The sequence below is a fragment of the Pristiophorus japonicus genome, chromosome 12 (genome assembly GCF_044704955.1).
Source record: "Pristiophorus japonicus isolate sPriJap1 chromosome 12, sPriJap1.hap1, whole genome shotgun sequence".
In the NCBI taxonomy this organism is placed as follows: Eukaryota; Metazoa; Chordata; class Chondrichthyes; family Pristiophoridae; genus Pristiophorus; species Pristiophorus japonicus.
The window spans coordinates 96,130,007-96,155,044 of NC_091988.1; the positions used below are offsets into that span (position 1 = coordinate 96,130,007).

The 25,038-nt window shown below is 49.8% G+C and overlaps 1 protein-coding gene across 1 annotated transcript in view; it reads right to left on the reverse strand.

The window, feature by feature from the left end:
* The window catches only part of amt (aminomethyltransferase), a 38,546-nt gene extending 35,386 nt beyond the window's left edge, over positions 1–3,160 (reverse strand). Inside the window, exon 1 of the mRNA XM_070895770.1 lies at positions 3,047–3,160. Coding sequence (XP_070751871.1) covers positions 3,047–3,112 — 66 coding nt within the window. The 5' untranslated portion in view covers positions 3,113–3,160. The remainder of the gene's footprint in view (positions 1–3,046) is intronic.
* Positions 3,161–25,038: the final 21,878 nt, after the last annotated feature.

Consider the following 25,038-nt stretch of genomic DNA (forward strand, 5'->3'; position numbering starts at 1 on the left):
GCAATATTATTTACAGATTATCTACATATTTATTATATTACAACAGTGACTACACTTCAAAAAGTATTTCATTGGCTGTAAAGCGCTTTGGGACATCCAGTGGTCGTCAAAGACGCTATATAAATGCAGGTCTTCCTTTATATCAAACTATCCCAGATATGAAAATCTAATCTCTACCATTTTATAACATGAATAATGCAAACCTGGCAGTTTACAAGGCAGGGCAATAATCAACAGGTCCAGGCACAATCAATCAGAAGAGCAAAGCTCAAGCAGATTACCATTTATTTTGGAACATTACTGCCACTCCAAGTTTGTTACATTTAGAAAACATACACTGAAGAATGTAATTTGTTTTCCTCTCCTGAAGACACTGACTACACTGAAGTACAGTTCCACATTGGCCATCAGCCCTCCATCACATTCCCAAATGGCTACTCTTCATATCCAAGATATTTAATCGTGGGGGTCATCATATCAAAACCAAAAACTGTCTTGATTCAAATCCGCACAAACACCTTTTCCAGCACAAGTCACTGAGTTGCCCAGAGCACTAAAACATATTTTCGAGTCCCAACTGCAGGCTTGGCTGAAATCAGGTAGCAATACAGAAGGATTGAATCTGGAATTAGCTAGGACGTACAGCTCAGCCAATCACCGCTTTAACCAACTGAGCCACTAGCGGAACTTGGGCTGATTTTAAAGATTAGTTCAAAATCCAGGTCATCCCAGAACACCAGCCTGACAATGCTGTGGTTCACCTCTTCCATGTCTGAAAATATTCGTGGCCAGGCAATGAAATAATATCCCTCTAATATAAAAACAGAAAATGCTGGAAATCTCAGGAGGTTAGGCAACATGTGTGAGAGAAACAGAGTTAATGTTTTGGGTCTGTGACCCTTTGTCAGAACTCCTAATCTGGGAATACCCCGAGCCATATAATGCAATATCATGCTCCCAACCTCAGAATACCCTTCACCAGGTAATGAAATACTACCCCCCCCCCCCCCCCCCATAATCTGGTCATGACCCTAACCATGTAATGCAATTTCATGCTGCAGGATGGAGTAGAGAACACTCGTGTCGAAGGCAGAGTCTCGGTTAAGGAGATCTTCGACGTGCTCCTTTCAGCGGGCCCCAACTGCCTCGGTGTCCTTAATGAGTGCCTCTCCGTTCTTGGCCAGCAGTGGGGTGGGGCCTTGGGCAAAAGGTAGTCTAAACTGCGGTGAAGAATCCTCGTACATCATGGCTGTCGGCCAGCTGTCGGATCTCCTGTGCTTTCTCCACCCATCATCTATTCTTTAGGTCGCGGGTTTTTTGTTGGACCTTGGCCTTCAGCTGCCCGTAGAGCTGCTTTGCTGCTCTAGGTTCAGAAATGCCGCGCTTGCGGCTTATTAGCTCCCGGATCTCCTGGTCGTTCTCGTCAAACCAGTCCTGGTGTTTCCTGGTTGAGTGACTGAGCGTCTCTTTGCAGGTTATGGAGGCCTTGAGGGCAGACCAGGCGCTGTGGGCACTCTGCGTCTCGGGGTCGTCGTGGGTAGCCAGGTTGGCAGTGAGGCACTGGCTGTATAGTGCTCTCTCAACTGGGTCTTTGAGTGCCCCGGCGTTGATTTTTCTGCGGCATTGTTTCTGTTGCTGTCGCTGCTTTGGGGCTATATTGATGTTAATGATGCTTCGGCTGCCCCCAAAAGTTTGTCACCATCCACCGCCTTCTCCACGACGACTTGCAAGCAGCGATCCTGACCAACGGATCCACCACAGACCCAATCCATGTCCGGACCGGGGTCAAGCAGGTCTGCGTCATTGCACCAACACTCTTCTCGATCTTCCTTGCTGCAATGCTCCGTCTCACTTTCAACAAGCTCCCCGCTGGAGTGGAACTAAACAATAGAACCAATGGGAATCTGTTCAACCTTCGTTGCCTCCAGGCTAGATTCAAGGTCATCCCATCCTCTTTCATCGAACTACAGTACGCGCAGATGCTTGCGTCTGCGCAAAGAGGCTGAACTCCAAGTCATCGCAACAGCTTCACCGAGGCGTACGAAAGCATGAGCCTTACACTAAACATCTATAAGACAAAGGTCCTCCACCAACCTGACCCCACCACAAAACACTGCCCCCTGCCCATCAAAATCCACGGTGCGGCCTTGGACAACGTGGACCATTTTCCATACCTCAGGAGCCTACTATTAGCAAGGGCAGACATCGCTGACCAAGTCCAACACCTGTTCCAGTGTGCCAGCGCAGCCTTTGGTCGCCTGAAGAAGAGTGTTTGAAGACCAGGACCTCAAACCTGGCACCAAGCTTACGGTCTACAAGGCAGTAGTGATACCCACCCTCCTGTATGGCTCAGAGACATGGACTCTATAGAGTAGACACCTCAAAGCGCTGGAGAAGTACCACCAGCGATGCATCCGCAAGATCATACAAATCACTGGGAGGACAGACGCACCAACGTCAGTATTCTCGATCAGGCCAACATCCCCAGCATCGAAGCACTGACCACACTCGACCAGCTCCGTTGGGCTGGCCACGTTGTCCGCATGCCCGATACGAGACTCCCAAAGCAAGCGCTCTACTCGGAACTCCTATACGACAGAGGAAACGTTTCAAGGACATCCTCAAAGCCTCCTTGATAAAGTGCAACATCCCCACCAACACCTGGGAATGCCTGGCCCAAGACCGCCCAAAGTGGAGGAAGAGCATCCGGGATGGCGCTGAGCACCTCGAGTCTCGTCGCCGAGAGCATGCAGAAATCAAGCGCAGGCAGCGGAAGGAGCATGCGGCAAACCAGAATCCCCACCCACCCTTTCCTTCAACCACTGTCTGTCCCACCTGTGACAGGGACTGTAATTCCCGTATTGGATTGTAGTCACCTGAGAACTCATGCTAAGAGTGGAAGCAAGTCTTTCTCGATTTCGATATGATGATGAATCCAATTACTAGTCCTCTAATCAGGGAATACTCCATGACAAATAATTCAATACTGTCCCCCCTCCACTCCCAAAGTCCTGCAGGCCGCGGAGTCCCGGTGCCCAGCACTTACTGTGCCATGGCTGTAGCAGCGATGCAGGCGGCCGCCGAGTGCCAGCCGAGCGCTTAGTCCCAACATGTCCCACTCCGAGTGCAGCGCAGCGCTCGCTCGTCCTCTCCCCGGGCTCCTGCAAACCGAGCATGCGCGCACTCAGCCAGAAAGGCATTGCGGGGATTGTAGTCCGGCCGCTGCGGGATCTTGCCGACCAATCCTCGACCTGGAACTACAACTCCCGTGGTGCACTCCGATAACCAGCCCCCACCAATCATTCACGTTCATCAGACTTAGTGTGGGTTAATTGGAATGTGCATCATTCTTAAACACAGCTTCATCTGGCTATATATTTCTACAATCTGCTTTGGTTTTATAGATATTATACTCACCGTGAAGGATGTAGAAGTACAGGTGCAGCGTCGCGAATCCGGTGTTCCGGAATCTGGAATGTTCTGGAATCTGGACCCATCGGTGGCAGGGTCGTCCGGATCTGTAAAATGTTCCGGAATCCGGACCCGACGACCCTGACAAACTCAGGGCCTCACCCCGCTGCCGCTGCCCTTACCTCCTCACCAGCCCGCCCGAACACCTCCTCGGCGAAGCCCCACCCGCCCAAACACCACCTCCGCGGGCTCCGTCCAAACACCTCCTCGGCGAAGCCCCACCCGCCCAAACACCTCCTCGGCGGGGCTCCGTCCAAACACCTTCTCGGCGGGGCCCCGTCCAAACACCTCCTCGGCGGGGCCCCACCCATCCAAACACCTCCTCGGCGGGGCCCCGTCCAAACACCTCCTCGGCGGGACCCCGCCCAAACACCTCCTCGACGAAGCCCCGCCCGCCCAAACACCTCCTCGGTGGGGCTCCGTCCAAACACCTCCTCGGCGGGGCCCCGTCCAAACACCTCCTCGGCGGGGCCCCACCCGTCCAAACACCTCCTCGGCGGGGCCCCACCCGTCCAAACACCTCCTCGGTGGGGCTCCGTCCAAATACCTCCTCGGCGGGGCCCCGTCCAAACACCTCCTCGGCGGGGCCCCACCCGTCCAAACACCTCCTCGGCGGGGCCCCGTCCAAACACCTCCTCGGCGGGACCCCGCCCAAACACCTCCTCGGCAAAGCCCCGCCCGCCCAAACACCACCTCCGCGGGGCCCCGCCCAAATACCACCTCCACGGGACCCCGCCCAAACACCTCCTCGGCGGGGCCCCGTCCAAACACCTCCTCGGCGGGGCCCCACCCGCCCAAACACCTCCTCGGCGAAGCCCCGCCACCCAAACACCACCTCCGCGGGGCCCCGCCCAAATACCACCTCCACGGGACCCTGTCCAAACACCTCCTCGGCGGGGCCCCGCCCGCCCAAACACCTCCTCGGCGGGGCCCCGCCCGCCCAAACATCTCCTCGGCAGGGCCCCGCCCGCCCAAACATCTCCGGCGAAGCCCCGCCCACCCAAACATCTCCTCGGCGGGGCCCCGCCCACCCAAACACCTCCTCGGCGAAGCCCCGCCCGCCCAAACATCTCCTCGGCAGGGCCCCACCCGCCCAAACATCTCCTCGGCAGGGCCCCACCCGCCCAAACATCTCCTCGGCAGAGCCCCACCTGCCCAAACATCTCCTCGGCGAAGCCCCGCCCGCCCGAACACCTCCTCGGCGAAGCCCCGCCCGCCAAACATCTCCTCGGCGGGGCCCCGCCCGCCCGAACACCTCCTCGGCGGGGGCCTGCCCGATGACATCCTCTTCGGTGGGGCTGGACGGCCCGAACAGCTCTTTGGCAGGAATCCCCACCACACTTTATGACGTTCCGAAATCCGGAAATACCCGAACTTGGCTTTGGATGTTTCCGGATTCGTGACATCAGAAAACAAATCGCAAATCTGGAACAGCCCAGAATCCGAAATGGCGTTGGTTCCGAGGTTTCCGGATTTTAGGCGCTGCACCTGTAGTACACTTGTCTCAGATTCAGCAGGTTGTGGCTTCAAATAAAGCTCCAGAGACTTGAGCACGATATCCAGCTGTCAGTCCAGTGCAGTACTGAAGGAGTGCTGCACTGTCAGAGGTACTATCTTTCGGATGAGACATTAAACCGAGGCCCCATCTACTCTCTCAGGTGGATATAAAAGATCCGATGGCACTATTTGGAGAAAAGAGGCTTTATCCATGGCCAACCTTTATCCCGTACCCATCACTAAAACAGATGATCAGGTGGTTATCTCATTGCTGGGAGCTTGCTGCAAATTGGATGGTGCATTTCCTACATTTAAACAGTGACTACACTTCACAAAGTACTTCATTGTCTGTAAAGCACTTTTTCTAATAGGCATGGTTGTAGACAGGATGGTGCCCATCTGGTAGAAAAATATCTACACTGGAGGCAGGAATTGGGGTGGGTTTAGACAGAGAGATCAATAGCAAACAAAAATGTATTGTGTCTCCTCATTCTTCCTACCCAAATGTATCACCTCACACTTTTCTGCGTTAAATTTCATCTACCATGTGTCTGACCATTCCACCAGCCTTTCTATATCGTCTTGAAGTCTATTACTATCTTCCTCAGTGTTTACTACACTTCCAAGTTTATTTTGAAATTGTGCCCTGTACCCCAAAGTCCAAGTTATTAATGTACATGAAAAACAGCAGTGGTCCTAGTACTGAACCTTGGGGAGCGTCCCTCCAGTCCGAGAAACAACCATTCACCATAACTATCTGTTTTCTGAAAGGTTTTGAGTGGACACAGAAGGTTTCTACTTCCGGTCCGGTTTCTGCGCCTGCCACAGTACCGAAACGGCTCTCATCAAAGATACAACTGACATCCTTTGTGACTGTGACAAAGGAAAACTATCCCTCCTCATCCTTCTTGACTTGTCTGCAGCCTTTGACACGATTGATACTCTATACTTCTCCAATGCCTCTCCACTGTCCTCCAGTTGGGTGGGACTGCATTCGCCTGGTTTCATTCTTATCTATCGAATTTTAGCCAGAGAATCACCTGCAACGGCTTCTTTGCCGGCCCCCTCATCGTTGCCTCTGGTGTCCTCCAAAGATCTATCCTTGGCCCGCTCCGTTTTCTCATCTATATGTTGCACCTTGGCTACATCATCCGAAAATACGCGTCAGCTTCCACATGTACACTGATGACACCGAGCTCTACCTCACTACTACTTCTTGCGACCCTTCCTCGGTCTCTAAATTGTCGGGCTGCTTGTCCACAGCCAGTTCTGGATGAGCAGAAATTTTCTCCAATTGAAACATAGAAACATAGAAATTAGGTGCAGGAGCAGATCATTCGGCCCTTCGAGCCTGCACCGCCATTCAATAAAACCATGGCTGATCATTCAACCTCAGTACCCCTTTCCTGCTCTCTCTCCATACCCCTTGATCCCTTTGGCCGTAAGGGCCATATCCAACTCCCTTTTGAATATATCTAACGAACTGGCCCCAACAACTTTCTGCAGTAGAGAATTCCACAGGTTAACCACTCTCTGAGTGAAGAAGTTTCTCCTCATCTGGGTTCTAAATGGCTCCCCCTTATTCTTAGACTGCGACCCCTGCTTCTGGAACTCTCCAGCAACTGGAACATTGTTCCTGCCTCTAACCTGTCCAATCCCGGCAGAATTTTATATGTTTCTATGAGATTCCCTCTCATTCTTCTAAACTCCAATGGATACAAGCCCAGTTGATCCAGTCTCTTCTCATATGTCAGTCCTGCCATCCCGGGAATCAGTCTGGTGAACCTTCGCTGCACTCCCTCAATAGCAACGTCTTTCCTCAGATTAAGAGACTAAAACTGTACACAATATTCTAGGTGTGGCCTCACCAAGGCTCTGTACAACTGCAGTAGGATCTCCCTGCTCCTGTACTCAAATCCTCTCGCTATGAAGGCCAACATGCCATTTCCCTTCTTCACCGCCTGCTGTACCTGCATGCCTGATGTATCATGACACCCAGGTCTCGTTGCACCTCCCCTCTTCCTAATCTGTCACCATTCAGATAATATTCTATCTTCCTGGTTTTGCCACCAAAGTGGATAACCTCACATTTATCTACATTATACTGCATCTGCCATGCATTTCCCACTCACCCAACCTGTCCAAGTCACCCTGCAGCCTCTTAGCATCCTCCTCACAGCTCACACCGCCACCCAGCTTAGTGTCATCTGCAAACTTGGAGAAATTACAAACAATTCCTTCATATAAATCATTGATGTACATTGTAAATAGCTGGGGTCCCAGCACTGAACCCTGTGGCACCACACTGGTCACTGCCTGACATTCTGAAAAGGATTCGTTTATTCTGACTCTCTGCTTCCTGTCTGCCAACCAGTTTTCTATACACGTCAATACATTACCCCCAATACCATGTGCTTTAATTTTGCACGCTAATCTCTTGTGTGGGACCTTGTCAAAAGCCTTTTGAAAGTCTAAATACATCACATCTCCCTTGTCCACTCAACCAGTTACATCCTCAAAAAATTCTAGAAGATTTGTCAAGCATGATTTCCCATTGATAAATCCATGCTGACTTGGACCGATCCTGTCACTGCTTTCCAAATGCGCTGCTATTTCATCTTTAATAATTGATTCCAACATTTTCCCCACCACCGATTTCAGGCTAACCGGTCTATAATTCCCTGTTTTCTCTCTCCCTCCTTTTTTAAAAAAGTGGTGTTACATTAGCTACCCCCCAGTCCATAGGAACTGATCCAGAGTCGATAGACTGTTGGAAAATGATCACCAATGCATCCACTATTTCTAGGGCCACTTCCTTAAGTACTCTGGGATGCAGCCCATCAGGCCCTGAGGATTTATCGGCCTTCAATCCCATCAATTCCCTAACACAATTTCCTGACTAATAAGGATTCCTTCAATTCCTCCTTTTTGCTCGATCCTCGAACCCCTAGTATTTCCAGAAGGTTATTTGTGTCTTCCTTAGTGAAGACAGATCCAAAGTATTTGTTCTATTGGTCTGCCATTTCTTTGTTTCCCATTATAAATTCACCTGATTTTGACTGCAAAAGACCTATGTTGGTCTTCACTAATCTTTTTCTCTTCACATATCTATAGAAGCTTTTGCAGTCAGTTTTTATGTTCCCTGCAAGCTTCCTCTCATACTCTATTTTCCCCCTCCTAATTCGATCATTTGTCCTCCTCTGATGAATTTTAAATTTCTCCCAGTCCTCAGGTTTGCTGCTTTTTCTGGCCAATTTATATGCCTCTTCCTTGGATTTAACACTATCCCTAATTTCCCTTGTTAGCCACGGTTGAGCTACCTTTCCCGTTTTATTTTTACACCAGACAGGGATGTACAATTGTTGAAGTTCATCCATATGATCTTTAAATGTCTGCCATTGCCTATCCACTGTCAACCCTTTAAGTATCATTTGGCAGTCTATTCTAGCCAATTCACGTCTCATACCATCGAAGTTATCGTTCCTTAAGTTCAGGACCCTAGTCTCTGAATTAACACTGTCACTCTCCATCTTAATAAAGAATTCTACCATATTATGGTCACTCTTCCCCAGGGGGTCTCGCACAACAAGCTTGCTAATTAGTCCTCTCTCATTACACAACACCCAGTCTAGGATGGCCAGCTTTCTAGTTGGTTCCTCGACATATTGGTCTAGAAAGCCATCCCTAATACACTCCAGGAAATCCTCCTCCACCGCATTGCTACCAGCTTGGTTAGCCCAATCTAAATGTAGATTAAAATCGCCCATGATAACTGCTGGACCTTTATTGCACGCATTCCTAATTTCTTGTTTGATGCCATCCCCAAACTCACTACTACTGTTTGGTGGTCTGTACACAACTCCCACTAGCGTTTTCTGCCCTTTGGTATTCGCAGCTCTACCCATACAGATTCCACATCATCCAAGCTAATGTCCTTTCTTACTATTGCGTTAATTTCCTCTTTAAACAGCAACGCTACTCCGCCTCCTTTTCCTTTCTGTCTATCCTTCCTGAATGTTGAATAACCCTGGATGTTGAGTTTCCAGCCTTGGTCACCCTGGAACCAATTCTCCGTAATCCCAATTATATCATAATCGTTAATAGCTGCCTGCGCAGTTAATTCATCCACCTTATTACGAATACTCCTCGCATTGAGGCACAGAGCCTTCAGGGCTTGTCTTTTTAACACTCTTTGTCCCTTTAGAATTTTGCTGTAATGTGGCCCTTTTTGATTTTTGCCTTGGGTTTCTCTGCCCTCTACTTTTACTATTCTCCGTTCTATCTTTTGCTTCTGCCCCCATTGTATTTCCCTCTGTCTCCCTGCATAGGTTCCCATCCCCCTGCCATATTAGTTTACCCCCTCCCCAACAGCACTAGCAAACACTCCCCCTAAGACATTGGTTCCGATCGTGCCCAGGTGCAGACCGTCCGGTTTGTACTGGTCCCACCGCCCCCAGAACCGGTTCCAATGTCCCATTGGAGGAATTTGAATCCCTCCCTTCTGCACCACTCTTCAAGCCATGTATTCATTTGAGCTATCCTGACATTTCTACTCTGACTAGCACGTGGCATTGGTAGCAATCCTGAGATTACTACCTCTGAGGTCCTACTTTTTAATTTAGCTTGTAGGACCTCATCCCACTTTTTAACCTATATCATTGGTACCTATATGCACCACGACAACCAGCTGTTCACCCTCCCCCTCCAGAATGCCCTGCAGCCGCTCCGAGACATCCTTGACCCTTGCACCAGAGAGGCAACATACCATCCTGGAGTCTCGGTTGCGACCGCAGAAATGCCGATTTATCCCCCTTACAATAGAATCCCTTACCACTATAGCTCTCCCACTCTTTTTCTTGCCCTCCTGTGCAGCAGAGCCACCCACGGTGCCATGAACATGGCTGCTGCTGCCTTGCCCTGGTGAGCCATCTCCGCCAACAATATCCAAAGCGGTATATCTGTTTTGGAGGGAGATGACCTCAGGGGAGTCATGCACTGCCTTCCTACTTCTGCTCTGCCTGATGGTCACCCTTTCCCTATCTGCCTTTGTAACCTTTACCTGCAGTGTGACCAACTCACTGAAGGTGCTATCCACGACATCCTCAGCATTGCGCATGCTCCAGAGTGAATCCATTCGCAGCTCCAGTGCCGTCATGCGGTCTAACAGGAGCTGCAGCTGGATACATTTTCTGCACACAGTCGTCAGGGACACTGGAAGCGTCCCTGCTTTCCCACATGGCACAGGAGGAGCATGACACGGGTCTGGGCTCTCCTGCCATGACTTAACCCTTAAAATAACCTAATTTGGCAACAATGCCAAAGGATTCTTACTGACAAGATAAGGAAAAAAGAAAAACTACTCACCAATCAACCAGCCAATCACTTACCCTCTTGGCTGTGACATCACACCTAGTTTTCTTTTCCTCCCAGGTCGGGGAGTCAGCACTGGTGGGGAAAACAAGACAAAACAACACCTCCCGCTCCCACTTGCCCAAACTCTCCCACTTATCAAACTCTTACCTTTGCACTCTGAGCTCCTGCTGCACTCTGTGAATATTGGGAAGACCGAAGCCATTGTTTTTGGTCCGTGCCACAAACTCCGTTCCCTAGCCACTGACTCCATCCCCCTCCCCAACTTCTGTCTGAGGCTGAACCACACTGTTCGCAACCTTGGTGTCATATTTGATTTTGAAATGAGTTTTTGACCACGTATCTGCAGCATAACCAAGACTGCCTATTTCCACCTCCGTAACATCGCCGGTCTCCGCCCTTGCCTCAGCTCATCCGCTGCTGAAACCCTTATCCATGCCTTTGTTTCCTCTTGATTTAACTATTCCAATGCAATCCTGGCTGGCCTCCCACATTTTACCCTACGTAAACTAGAGGTGATCCAAAACTCGGCTGCCCATATCCTAACTCGCACCAAGTCCCGCTCACCCATCACCCCTGTGCTCACTGACCTACATGGCTCCCGGTTAAGCAATGCCTCAATTTCAAAATTCTCATCCTTGTTTTCAAATCCCTCCATTACCTCGCCTCTCCCTATCTCCTCCAGCCCCAATACCCCCAGAGATGTCTGCACTCCTCTAATTCTGCCCTCTTTGCATCCCTGATTATAATCATTCAACCATTGGTGCCTGTGCTTTCTGTTGCCTAGACCCTAAGCTCTGGAATTCCCTCCTTAAACCTCTCTGCCTCTCTTTCCTCCTTCAAGATGCTCCTTAAAACCTACCTCTTTGACCAAGCTTTTGATCACCTGCCCTAATTACTCCTCATGCGGTTCAGTGTCAAATTTTTTTCTCATAATACTCCTGTGAAGTGCCTTGGGACATTGCACTACGTTAAAGGCTCTATATAAATATAAGTTGTTGTTTTGAGGAAGAGCATAACTGGAGGTCATCAATATAAGATAGTCACCAAGAAATTCAATAGGGAATTGAGAAGAAACCGAGTGGTGAGAATGTGGAACTCGCTACCTCAGGGAGAGATTGAAGCGAATAGTATCGATGCATTTAAGGGGAGGCTAGACAAGCATATGAGGGACAAGGGAATAGAGAGTTATGCTGATAGATTTAGATGAGGAAAGACGGGAGACTCGAGTGGAGCATAAACGCCGGCATGGAATGGTTGGGCCCAATGGCCTGTTTCTGTGTCGGATAACCTATCTAACGCTATCCCTTAGCCAATTTTGTATCCATGTTGCTACTGCCCTTTTTATCCCATGGGCTTCAATTTTCCTAACAAGCCTATTATGTGATACCTAATGAAGCGCCTTTTGAAAGTCCACATATACACCATCAACTGCACTGTCCGCATCCACCATTACTGTTACCTCATCAAAAAAATCAATCGTTAGTCAAACACGGATTGCCCTTGACAAATCCGTGCTGGTTCTCCTTTCATAGTTCATTCTTCTCCAAGTGGCTGTTCATTTTCACCCAGATTATTGTCTCTAAAAGATTTACCACCACCGACATTAAACTGACTGTCCTGTAATTGCCAGGTTTATCCTTCTACCTTTTTTTGAACAAGGGTGTAACATTTACAATTCTCCAGTCTCCTGGCACCATGCTTGTATCTAAGGAGAATTGGAAGATTGTGGCCAGCACCTCCATAATTTCTACCCTTACTTCCCTGAGCAACCGAGGATGGATTCCATCCAGACCGGGTGACCTATCCACTTTACGAACTGCCAGCCTTTATAGTATCTATTTTTATCTCATCCAGTATCCCGACATTCTCCCCGTCTACTGTAGCTTTAGCAAAGTCCTCTTCCTTTGTAAACACCGATGCAAAGTACTCATTAAGTACCTCAGCCACGGCTTCTGCCTCCACCAATAGTTCTCCATTTTGATCGCTAATCGGCTCCACCGCTCCTCTGACAACCCTTTTAATGTTAATATCCCTGTAGAAGATCTTTGGATTGCCATTTATGTTCGCTGCCAATCTTTTGCTCCCTTCATTCTCTTATTCCTTTTTCCATTTATTCTCTGTACTTTTAATATTCAGCGTGATTTTTCCTTGTATTATCAAGCTGACATCTGTCATACGCCCCTTTTTCTGTTTCATTTTATTCTCCAACTCCTTCATCAGCCAGGGAGCTCTGGCTTTGTTTGCCCTCCTGTTATGTATTTAACCCTTTGTAACCTGTGTCATGTATCTTACATTATTATATATAACTGTATCCTAACATGCTATACATGACTGTAATAAGATATGACCTGTAACCACCAGCATACCTTACCACCAGGGGTGCACTTGCAAGAGACAGGTATATAAGGACAGGTCTCAGGCAAGTGCAGCATTCCAGAGCTGTGAAATAAAGGTGCAGGTCCAGAGTGACCTTGACTTCACTACATGCCTCGTGTGAATCTGTACTGAGGGGACAGGACTTTACAGTGGCGACGAGTTACGCGATTACAGAATCCACAGAATGGCGAACAACGGATCAGATGAAAAGTACAATGCGGGAGACAATTGGGAGGATTTTATAGAAAGGCTCCAGCAAAGCTTTGTAACCAAAGACTGGTTAGGCGACGATAAGGCAGACAAGAGAAGAGCCCATCTCTTGACCAGCTGTGGCTCGAAAACATACGCTTTAATGAAGGATCTGTTGGCACCCGAGAAACCAGCAAGCAAGTCGTTTGAAGAATTGAGCACCCTGGTAAGAGAACACCTGAAGCCAGCGAGCAGCCTACACATGGCCAGACACAGGTTCTACAACTACAGACGCTGTGTGGGTCAGAGCATACCTGAATTCGTGGCGGAACTTCAGAGGTTGGCTAGTTTATGTGAGTTCTCCGATGAACTGAGGAGAGAAATGCTGAGAGACTTTTTCATTGAAGGAATAGGCCATGCAGGCATATTCCGAAAGCTCATAGAGACCAAGAACCTGACCTTAGAGGCAGCAGCACTGGTTGCACAGACATTCTTGGTAGGGGAAGAAGAAACAAGGTTGATTTACAATGCAGGTACGACAACTAACGAAATATCGGAACAAGAAGTTCACAGCACTAAACAAGCTGCTACCCCCTCACACAGACAAAGCCGGGAGAACAGGCTCTCGACAGCAGGCAGAAGCCATTAAGGGCCACAGGAATGGCCGTTCAGACCTCATCAACCCACAATGCGAGCAATCAACTACAAACTGAGAGAAGCTCAAGAGAGATCAGCCAGACGGAGCTTATTCTTTGGGAACACTTTGAACAATGGAACAGGTCTGTGCTGGAGGTGTGGGGGTGGGCACTCGTCAAGGGGATGTCGATTTCAGCAGGCTGTTTGCAGAAATTGTGAAAATACAGGGCATTTGGCCCGCATGTGCAAAAATACGGCAGCTCGGCTGATATACGAATCGGATGGGTCGGAAAGCGGACCAGAAGATGGTGGGGACAGTACCCGGGACACCGATGTACAGCGGGTCAACATGATCAATGGCCGCTGCTCCTACAACAGGATGCCTCCTATAATGATGAGGGTCCTACTCAACGGGATATCGGTCAACTTGGAGCTGGATATGGGAGCAAGTCAATCTCTCATGGGCGCTCAACAATTTGAACAACTGTGGCCGCATAAAAGAGACAGACCAAAACTCACAAAGGTCGACACCAAACTAAGGACCGATACCAAAGAAATCGTACCAGTCCTCGGCAGCACCATGCTCTCTGTCACACACAAAGGGACAGTGAACCGACTTCCCCTGTGGATTGTCCCCGGAGCCCCCCCCAGCACTGTTGGGGAGAAGCTGGCTGGCAAAACTAAACTGGAAATGGGATGATGTCCATGCCATGTCATTAGAGGAACGGACCTCCTGCTCAACAGTTATAAAGCGATTTGAACATCTCTTTCAGCCAGGTGTGGGCACTTTCAAAGGGGCCAAAGTCAAAATCTTCATCACACAGGATGCTAGACCGGTCCATCACAAGGCCAGAGCTGTACCCTATGTGATGAGGGAAAAGATTGAACACGAACTAGACAGGCTCCTGTGGGAAGGCATTATATCACCTGTGGACTTTAGCGACTGGGCAAGTCCCATCGTCCCAGTCATGAAGCCTGATGGATCCGTACGAATCTGTGGGGACTACAAATCTACCATAAACAGAGTCTCCCTACAGGACCAGTACCCGCTGCCCAGAGCGAAGGACTTATTTGCCACATTGGCTGGAGGTAAACTTTTCTCAAAATTAGACCTCACATCTGTGTATATGACGCAAGAATTGACCGAGGAATCCAAGCTACTCACCACCATCAACACACATCGAGGCTTTTTCATGTGCAATCGATGCCCATTCGGCATCAGGTCAGCAGCTGCCATATTCCAGCGCAACATGGAGAGTCTGCTCAAGTCCATCCCGGGGACGGTTGTATTTCAAGACGACATACTTATCACGGGCAGGGACACCGACTCCCATCTCCGTAATTTGGAGGAAGTACTAAAGCGGTTGGATCGGGTAGGCCTACGAGTCAAGAAATCCAAGTGCCTGTTTCTCGCACCCGAGGTTGAGTTTTTGGGCAGAAGGATTGCCGCAGATGGAATCCGCCCAACAGAGTCCAAAACAGAAGCAATTCGCCTGGCACCCAGGTCCCGGAATGTCTCAGAACTGCACGCCTTTCTCGGCTACTCAATTACTTTGGGAACTTTATGCAGAACTTAAGCACGCTGCTGGAGCCTCTCCACGTGCTACTCAGGAAGGGATGCGATTGGTTTTGGAGGGACGCCCAGGAACTCGCCTTCAATAAGGCACACAACCTTCTGTGTTCCAACAGTGTTTTGACTTTCTTTGATCCAGGTAAAAAGCTAGTTCTCACATGCGATGCATCAACATATGGGGTCAGGCGCATTTTGTAACATGTCAATAGTGCGGGCAAATTACAGCCCATAGCTTATGCCTCCAGGTCACTTTCGCGGGCGGAGCGCAGGTACGGAATGGTAGCGAAGGAGACGCTCGCGTGCGTGTACGGTGTCAAAAAGATGCACCGATACCTTTTCGGGGCCAAGTTCGCGTTAGAAACCGAACACAAGTCCCTCACGTCCCTCCTATCCGAGAGCAAGGCAATAAACGCCAACGCCTCGCCGCGAATTCAACGGTGGGCACTCATGCTGGGGTCCTACGACTATACCATAAGGCACAGACCAGGCACAGACAACTGTGCCGACGCACTCAGCAGGCTACCCCTGGCGACCACGGAAGGGTCTGACAAACAGGACTGTGAGATAGTCATGGCAATCAATGCCTTTGAGTCCACAGGTTCGCCCATGACGGCTCGCCAAATCAGAGCCTGGACGGCCAGCGACCCCACGTTATCTTTAGTAAAATGATTTGTCCTAACCGGTGACTGGGCAGAGGCTCGCGATGCCTGCCCCAAGGAATTAAAACCCTTTCACAGGCGCATGCATGAGCTATCACTACAAGCAGACTGCCTGATGTGGGGCAGCCGAGTAGTCATGCCTCTGCGAGGCAGAGAGGCATTTGTCCGGGAGCTCCACCGCGAGCACCCGGGGATCGTTCTCATGAAGGCCATAGCCAGATCCCACGTCTGGTGGCCTGGTATTGACGCGGACTTGGAGCTCTGCGTCCGAAGGTGCACCATTTGTGTCCAACTCAGCAATGCCCCTAGGGAGGCTCCACTGAGCCCCTGGCCTGGCCTACCAAACCGTGGTCGCAGGTGCACGTAGACTATGCGGGCCCATTCATGGGCAAAATGTTCCTCGCAGTTGTAGATGCATTTTCAAAGTGGATCGAATGCACCATTTTAAACTCGAGCACAACCTCCACCACTGTGGAGGGCCTCGCAGCCATGTTTGCAATGCACAGAATCCCTGACATATTAGTCAGTGACAATGGTCCATGCTTCACCAGCGCAGAATTCCAAGACTTTATAAATGACCACGGCATAAATCACGTCAAGACGGCACCATTCAAGCCGGCCTCTAACGGCCAGGCGGAGAGAGCAGTGCAAATCATTAAACAAGGCATGCTTAAAATCCAAGGTCCCACGCTGCAGGGTCGCCTGTCACGACTGCTGCTGGCATACAGATCTCGTCCACACTCATTGACTGGGATCCCCCCCGCGCAACTGTTGATGAAAAGGACTTTAAAAACAAGGCTCTCATTAATCCTCCCAGACATGCACGAAATCATTGAGGCAAAGCGCTGTAAGCTGACTGAGTACCATGACAGAAATTCGAGGGGGAGATGGAATGAGATAGGGGACAAAGTGTTTGTACTAAACTATGGCAGGGGTCCCAAATGGCTTGCAGGGACAGTAACGGGCAAGGAAGGAAACAGGCTACTGGTAGTATAAATGGACAATGGTAAAACCTGCCGGAGGCATGTAGACCAAGTCAAAAGCAGATTTACCAACAACACTGCGGAACCAGAGGCAGACTACAATGTGGAACTCGCACCACACCTGGTGGACAGACAGAGGGAACAACCTGAGGAAAGGGCAATCCCAACAGACAGCCCAGACGAGTCAACATCACACCAATCGAAACAGACAGCCCAGGTGAGATACCAGCAACCACACCCAAAGAAAAACAGACACCAAGCCAAACAACTGAACCACAACTCAGACACTCCACGCGAGAACATAGACCACCTGAGAGACTGAACCTATAAAGACAATAAGACCTTGGGGGAGGGTGATGTCATGTATCTTACATTATTATATATAACTGTATCCTAACATGCTATATATGACTGTAATAAGATATGACCTGTAATTACCAGCATACCTTACCACCAGGGGTGCACTTGCAAGAGACAGGTATATATGGACAGGTCTCAGACAAGTGCAGCATTCCAGAGCTGTGAAATAAAGGTGCAGGTCCAGAGTGACCTTGACTTCACTACATACTTCGTGTGAATCTGTACTGAGGGGACAGGACTTTACAACCTGTACGACATCTGACTACCAGAGGGCCAACCTGTTGGAGTCCCAAGGGATCCCAGCATCCCTTGGGAGCACAGTATATAAGCAGGCCACCCACGAGGTACCTGCACTCTGGAATCTTATTAAAGGAGCTAAGTCACACTTGCTCATTGCACACAGTACTCAGTTTCACCCTTTATTATGAGTGTATCACCTCCCTTTCCCCCTTGCGGAATGTACCTAGGGCAGGCTAACTGGTTCCCTAATTCGGCATGGGACTGGGCACTACGATGTAGTATTAAAAATTAGAAACCAGGTGCACAAAGGACTTGGAGAAACAGTGCTAGAAATAATTGAGAATTAGATGGGATCATAGAACATACAAAGAGGTGTAAATTAGCTTTGGAGTGCACAAAATGGGGTTAATAAGGTCAGTGAGCTGTAGGCACAAATAGCCACGTGGGAAGTGATGTCGTGGTGATAACTGAGACCCGGCTCAAAAAAGTGGAGAATTGGAAGCTTAATACTCCTGGTCCCGTGTACAAGGTATTCAGGAATGTAGGGAAGAAAACACAGGAAGGATAGCAGTTTTGAGTAAGGAAACTATTACAGCGCAGGATAAAGAGTACAGGGCCGCTGAATTTCAAAATAACAGTAAAAACAAAGAGTGACGTCACAGGACTGCAGGCCTGTGATTGGTGGGTGAGTATGAGTGTTTTATTCTCTCTAACGTAACTAGATAAACTAATTAATATAACTATAATCGTATGAATAAAGACGTTAACGATGAAAGCGGCGACTTTTCAGACTCTATGTTTTTGGGGCGATAATGGTGACAGGGCGGGAAAGTTAGCGTCCGGGAACAGATTGCGCCTCAGTTGGTACGTTTGGGTATCTGGGCCCTGTGTCAGGGGGCGCCGTGCTAAGAGAGACGTACACCTCTCTTGGCGCCAGGATGGGAAACTCCCAAGCTAAAGAGCTGGCCCGGGAGCGCTCCGAGAAACGTCTGGGGGCGGAGGAGGAAAAACCCCCCACAAAAACATTTCCGAAACATTGCTCATGCCACCACAACACAAATCGCTAAAAACAATCACACTTACCTTCGGAGTCCATTACCTACCTCTCCACCAACGGGATGGTTGGACTGCCCTGATTTCCCAGGCAGCCATTGCGAGGTGCACTTCCAGGTGACGGGTCACAACCAGCGCAGCTCTTCCGTGCGATGCTGCTCCCTGCCGCAGCAAAACCAGACCCGGGGATCACTGCAGGGCGCTGGAGGCTGACCGCCTGCCCAGAAGATCTCACCGTCGCCATTGCCACCGCTCCGGGGCAAAAAAACGGAGCGCAGAAGACCGGAAAATCCAGCCCTCTGTCTTAAGTTTATTTCTGTAAGTTAGTTAATAGCCTATTAGAGGCATGGCAGGACAGCTCAGGCCCATGCAATGCACATCCTGTGTCATGAGGGAAATACAGGACGCTTACCGTGTCATGGACAACCACATGTGCAGCAAGTGTCGTCAGCTGGAGGAGCTCGAGCTCCGGCGGTGTATCTGTTAGCGGGTGGCATGTTTCAGGAGTGTGCCGGCAGAGAGGGAATGGGTAACCACCAGACAGAAGAGGAGGACCAGGCAGGTGGTGCAGGAGTCTCCTGAGTGCATCCCGCTCTCCAAACAGTATTCGGTTCCGAGTACTAGTGAGGTGCGATGGTTTCACTGGCGAGTACAGTCGGAGCCAAGTTTGCGGCACTACGGTGGCTCAGCTGTACAGGAGGTGTAGGAAGATGAGTGGGAGAGCAATCGTGGTAGGGGATTCAATAGTTAGGGGAGCAAACAGGTGTTTCTGCCGCTTCAGACGTGACTTCAGGATTAAGGATGTCTCTGACCAGCTGCAGAACATTCTGAGGGGGGAGGGTTAACAGCCAGAAGTCATGGCCCATATCTGTACCTACAACATAGGTAGAAAGAGGGATGAGCTCCTGCAGGCAGATTTTAGGGAGCTAGGGAAGAGATTAAAAAGCAGGACCTCAAAGGTAGTAATCTCCAAATTATCCCGGTGGCATGTGAGAGTGAGTATAGAAATAGGAAGAGAGTGCAGATGGACTCTGGGGAGGTACCAACGGATTGGAAAGCAGCTAATGTGACGCCTCTGTTTAAAAAAGGGGGAAGACAAAAGGCAGGTAACTATAGGCCGGATAGTTTAACATCTGTAGTGGGGAAAATGCTTGAAACTATCATTAAGGAAGAAATAGCGGGACATCTGGATAGGAATAGTGCAATCAAGCAGACGCAGCATGGATTCATGAAGGGGAAATCATGTTTAACTAATTTACTGGAATTCTTTGAGGATATAATGAGCATGGTGGATAGAGGTGTACCGATGGATGTGGTGTATTTAGATTTCCAAAAGGCATTCAATAAGGTGCCACACAAAAGGTTACTGCAGAAGATAGAAGTACGCGGTGTCAGAGGAAATGTATTAGCATGGATAGAGAATTGGCTGGCTAACAGAAAGCAGAGAGTCGGGATAAATGAGTCCTTTTCGGGTTGGAAATCGGTGGTTAGTGGTGTGCCACAGGGATCGGTGCTGGAACCACAACTGTTTACAATATACATAGATGACCTGGAAGAGGGGACAGAGTGTAGTGCAACAAAATTTGCAGATGACACAAAGATTAGTGGGAAAGCGGGTTGTGTAGAGGACTCAGAGAGGCTGCAAGGAGATTTGGATAGGTTAAGCGAATGGGCTAAAGTTTGGCAGATGGAATACAATGTCGGAAAGTGTGAGGTCATCCACCTTGGGAAAAAAAAACAGTAAAAGGGAATATTATTTGAATGGGGAGAAATTACAACATGCTGAGGTGCAGAGGGAACTGGGGGTCCTTATGCATGAATCCCAAAAGGTTAGTTTACAGGTGCAGCAGGTAATCAGGAAGGCGAATGGAATGTTGGCCTTCATTGCGAGAGGGATGGAGTACAAAAACAGGGAGGTCCTGCTGCAACTGTATAGGGTATTGGTAAGGCCGCACCTGGAGTACTGCGTGCAGTTTTGGTCACCTTAATTAAGGAAGGATATACTAGCTTTGGAAGGGGTACAGAGACGATTCACTAGGCTGATTCCGGAAATGAGGGGGTTACCTTATGATGATAGATTGAGTAGACTGGGTCTTTACTCGTTGGAGTTCAGAAGGATGAGGGGTGATCTTATAGAAACATTTAAAATCATGAAAGGGATAGACAAGATAGAGGCAGAGAGGTTGTTTCCACTGGTAGGGGAGACTAGAACTAGGGGGCACAGCCTCAAAATACGGGGGAGCCAATTTAAAACCGAGTTGAGAAGGAATTTCTTCTCCCAGAGGGTTGTGAATCTGTGGAATTCTCTGCCCAAGGAAGCAGTTGAGACTAGCTCATTGAATGTATTCAAATCACAGATAGATAGATTTTTAACCAATAAGGGAATTAAGGGTTACGGGGCGAGGGCGGGTAAGTGGAGCTGAGTCCACGGCCAGATCAGCCATGATCTTATTGAATGGTGGAGCAGGCTCGAGAGGCTAGATGGCCGACTCCTGTTCCTAATTCTTATGTTCTTATGTTCTTTTCTTATGAATACTGTCATGAATGTAACCTTTATGTATCAACACTGCAATACTGTATATACGTAAGAAATGCACACCTTGACCACTTGTGGGAGACATTCCACACCTGGTCACCCAGGTATATAAAGGGAGGTCCCACGCAGGGTCATTACTTCTTGGTCTTGTGAATAAACGTTAAGGTCATGGAGTGGCCTTGTCCATAGAATGTGCCTCGTGAGGATTTGTGGTATTGTGTAAGGACATTACATTGGCGACGAGAAACGGGAATCAACGACCCACGAGAATGGCCACCGGCAGCACAGATGAACGGTACTGTGTTGGTGAGGACTGGGATGATTTCATTGAGAGGCTCCAGCAGAGCTTTGTCACGAAGGATTGGCTGGGAGACGTAGCGGCCGACAAGCGAAGGGCTCATCTGCTGACCAGCTGTGGACCTAAGACTTACGCGCTCATGAAAGACCTGCTAACACCTTAGAAACCTTCGAAGAGCTCAGCAAACTAATCGGTGAGCACCTCAAACCGGCGAGCAGCGTACACATGGTCCGACACAGATTCTATACACACTGATGTCGGGAAGGACGGAGCATACCGGATTTCGTTGCGGACCTCTGCCGCTTGGCCAGCCTCTAAGTTCACAGACGCCTGCAGGGGGGAGATGCTAAGGGATTTCTTTATTGAGGGCATCGGTCATGCTGGGATTTTCAGAAAGCTAATTGAGACCAAGGATTTGACCTTGGAAGCGGCGGCGTTGATGGCTCAGACTTTTATGGTGGGGGAGGAGAAAACCAAGATAATATACGCGCACAACTCTGCCTCCAACATGGGAGTCAATATCATAAACGCGACACAGAACCCCACAGGCAGGCAAGGGCAGTTTGAGACACCCCAGGCAGTAATAGACCAAGAGTAAGTCTCCAACAGAGGCAAGGGCAGGCTGAACGGTCATTTACGCCCCCCCAGTGGACAATGCGGCCCGGGATGGGGCCATTGACACCCACTAACAGGGTGCTCAAGAGCAGTCAAAGGGACAATCAGCGAGGAATGCCTTGTAACAGCTCTTTTGTTCACAACAATGGGAATCTCAGTTCATGCTGGAGGTGTGGGGGCAGACATACTGCCAGGACTTGCAGGTTTCAACAGTTCGTCTGCAGAAATTGTAACCTCAGTGGCCATTTAGCCAGAATGTGCAGAAAGCCTGTAACCAGGCTAACATACAAGGTGGATGAACCAGATGAGGGGTCTGTGAGGCAGGATGACGCTTGGGGCAAATCAATTCACAGCTCATATACCAAAATGCCATCTATGATGATGAAAGTCCTATTAAACGGCATCCCTGTATGCATGGAGCTGGACACGGGGGCCAGCCAGTCACTCATGAGTGTTCAACAATTCGAAAAGCTGTGGCCACTCAAAGCCAGCAGACTCAAACTAGAACGCATTGAGACCGCAATTACGGACGTACACCAAAGAAATCATTCCAGTGCTCGGCAGTGCAATGTTGGCTGTCACACACAATGGATCGGTGAACCGGCTGCTGCTTTGGATTGTCCCGGGCAATGGTCCTGCACTGTTGGGGAGGAGCTGGTTAGCTGAGATTACCTGGAAATGGGGGGATGTGCACGCCACGTCATCTGTGGAGCGAAGTTCATGCTCACATGTTCTACTGCAATTTGAGTCACTATTTCAACCTGGCGTCAGGACGTTCAAAGGTACCAAAGTAGTGATACGCATCACCCTGGACGTCAGACCAGTGCACCACAAAGCCAGAGCTGTGCTGTATATGATGCGGGAGAAAACTGAGAGCGAGTTGGACCGGTTGCTGAGAGACGGCATCATCTCACTCGTTGAATTCAGCAACTGGGCAAGCCCCATCGTTCCTGTCCTAAAAGCGGATGGCTCGGTCAGGATCTGTGGCGACTACAAGGCCACTATCAACCGGGTGTCCCTACAAGACCAATACCCACTCCCGAGAGTGGAGGACCTTTTTGCCACGCTGGCAGGCGGCAAGCTGTTCACCAAGTTGGACCTCACTTCAGCCTACATGACCCAAGAACTGGCCGACGAATCTAAACTACTGATCACCATCACCACGCACAAGGGACTATTTGTTTACAACAGGTGTCCGTTTGGCATTCGATCAGCAGCCGCGATTTTTCAAAGAAACATGGAAAGCCTGCTCAAATCCATTCCTGGAACAATTGTATTCCAGGACGACATCCTCATCACCGGTCATGACACCGAGGAACACTTCCACAACCTGGAGGAGGTGCTACGCCGACTGGACCGGGTAGGCCTGCGACTCAAGAAGTCTAAGTGTGTGTTTTTGGCTCCCGAGGTCGAGTTTCTGGGCAGAAGGGTTGCTGCAGACAGGATTCGGCCGACCGAATACAAAACAGAGGCGATTCGACGAGCACCCAGGCCCCGCAACACATCGGAGTTGCGTTCATTTCTGGGACTCTTGAACTATTTCGGGAACTTTCTGCCGAATTTAAGCACATTGTTGGAGCCGCTACACGTGCTCCTGCATGAGGGTTGTGATTGGTTTGGGGGGACTGTCAGGAACGGGCTTTCAATCGGGCGCGGAACCTACTTTGTTCAAATAAGTTGTTGACCCTGTACGACCGCCGGAAGAAATTAGTTCTGACATGTGATGCATCGTCCTATGGGGTTGGGTGCGTGACGCAGCAGGGTAATGCTGAGGGCCAACTACAACCTGTGGCTTATGCCTCCAGGTCGCTCTCTCAAGCTGAACGGGGATATGGGATGGTTGAGAAGGAAGCACTCGCATGTGTCTATGGGGTGAAAAAGATGCACCAGTATCTTTTTGGCAGGAGGTTTTAAATTAGAAACAGACCACAAACCGTTAACATCCCTGCTGTCAGACAGCAAGGCTGTCAATGCCAATGCATCAGCTCACATACAGCGATGGGCTCTCACGCTCGCTGGGTATGACTACACCATCCGGCACCGGCCCGGCACCGAAAATTGCGCTGACGCGCTCAGCAGGCTTCCATTGGCCACCACTGAGGGGGCAGCGGAGCAAAGCGCTGAGATGGTCATGGCTGTCGATGCCTTTGACAGCGCAGGCTCCCCCATCACAGCCCGCCAGATCAAAATCTGGACCAACAGAGATCCCCTCCTATCTTTGATTAAAAAATGTGTCCTGACTGGGGATTGAGCGCCTGCACACAGTGCATGCCCTGAGGAGGTCAGACCGTTTCACAGACGGATGGATGAGCTCTCCATTCAAGCCGACTGCCTACTATGGGGCAGCCGGGTAGTCATGCCCCAGAGGGGCAGGGAAGCATTCATCAGGGAACTCCACAACGAGCACCCAGGCATCGTGCTGATGAAGACCATTGCCCGGTCACATGTGTAGTGGCCGGGAATTAGTTCAGACCTGGAACACTGTGTTCGCAGATGCACGACGTGTGCCCAGCTAGGTAATGCCCCCAGGGAGGCCCCACTCAGCCCGTGGCCCTGGACCACCAGGCCATGGTCACGTATTCACGTAGACTACGCGGGCCCGTTCATGGGAAAAATGTTTCTTATTGTGGTTGATGCGTACTCGAAATGGATCGAGTGCATCATTTTGAATTCGTGCACGACATCCACCACCGTGGAGAATCTGTGCGCAGTATTTTCGACCCACGGCTTGCTTGCTTTCCTTGTTAGCGATAATGGCCCATGTTTCACAAGCTACGAATTCCGGGAGTTCATGTCGGGTAATGGCATTAACCATGTCAGGACAGCACCGTTCAAGCCAGCCTCCAATGGCCAGGCGGAACATGCGGTCCAAATCATAAAGCAAGGCATGCTCCGGATTCAAGGACCCTCCCTTCAATGCCGCCTATCGCGCCTCGTGCTGGCCTATAGGTCCCGACCGCACTCGCTCACGGGGGTCACGCCCGCTGAGCTACTCATGAAATGAACACTCAAAACTCGGCTGTCCCTCATTCATCCAGTCCTGTCCGACATTGTTGAGGGTAAGCGCCAGTCCCAAAACGAGTACCATGACCGAAATTCAAGGGGGAGATGTTTGGAAATTGATGACCCCGTATTTGTTCTCAATCATGCTTTGGGGCTCAAATGGTTTGAGGGTACTG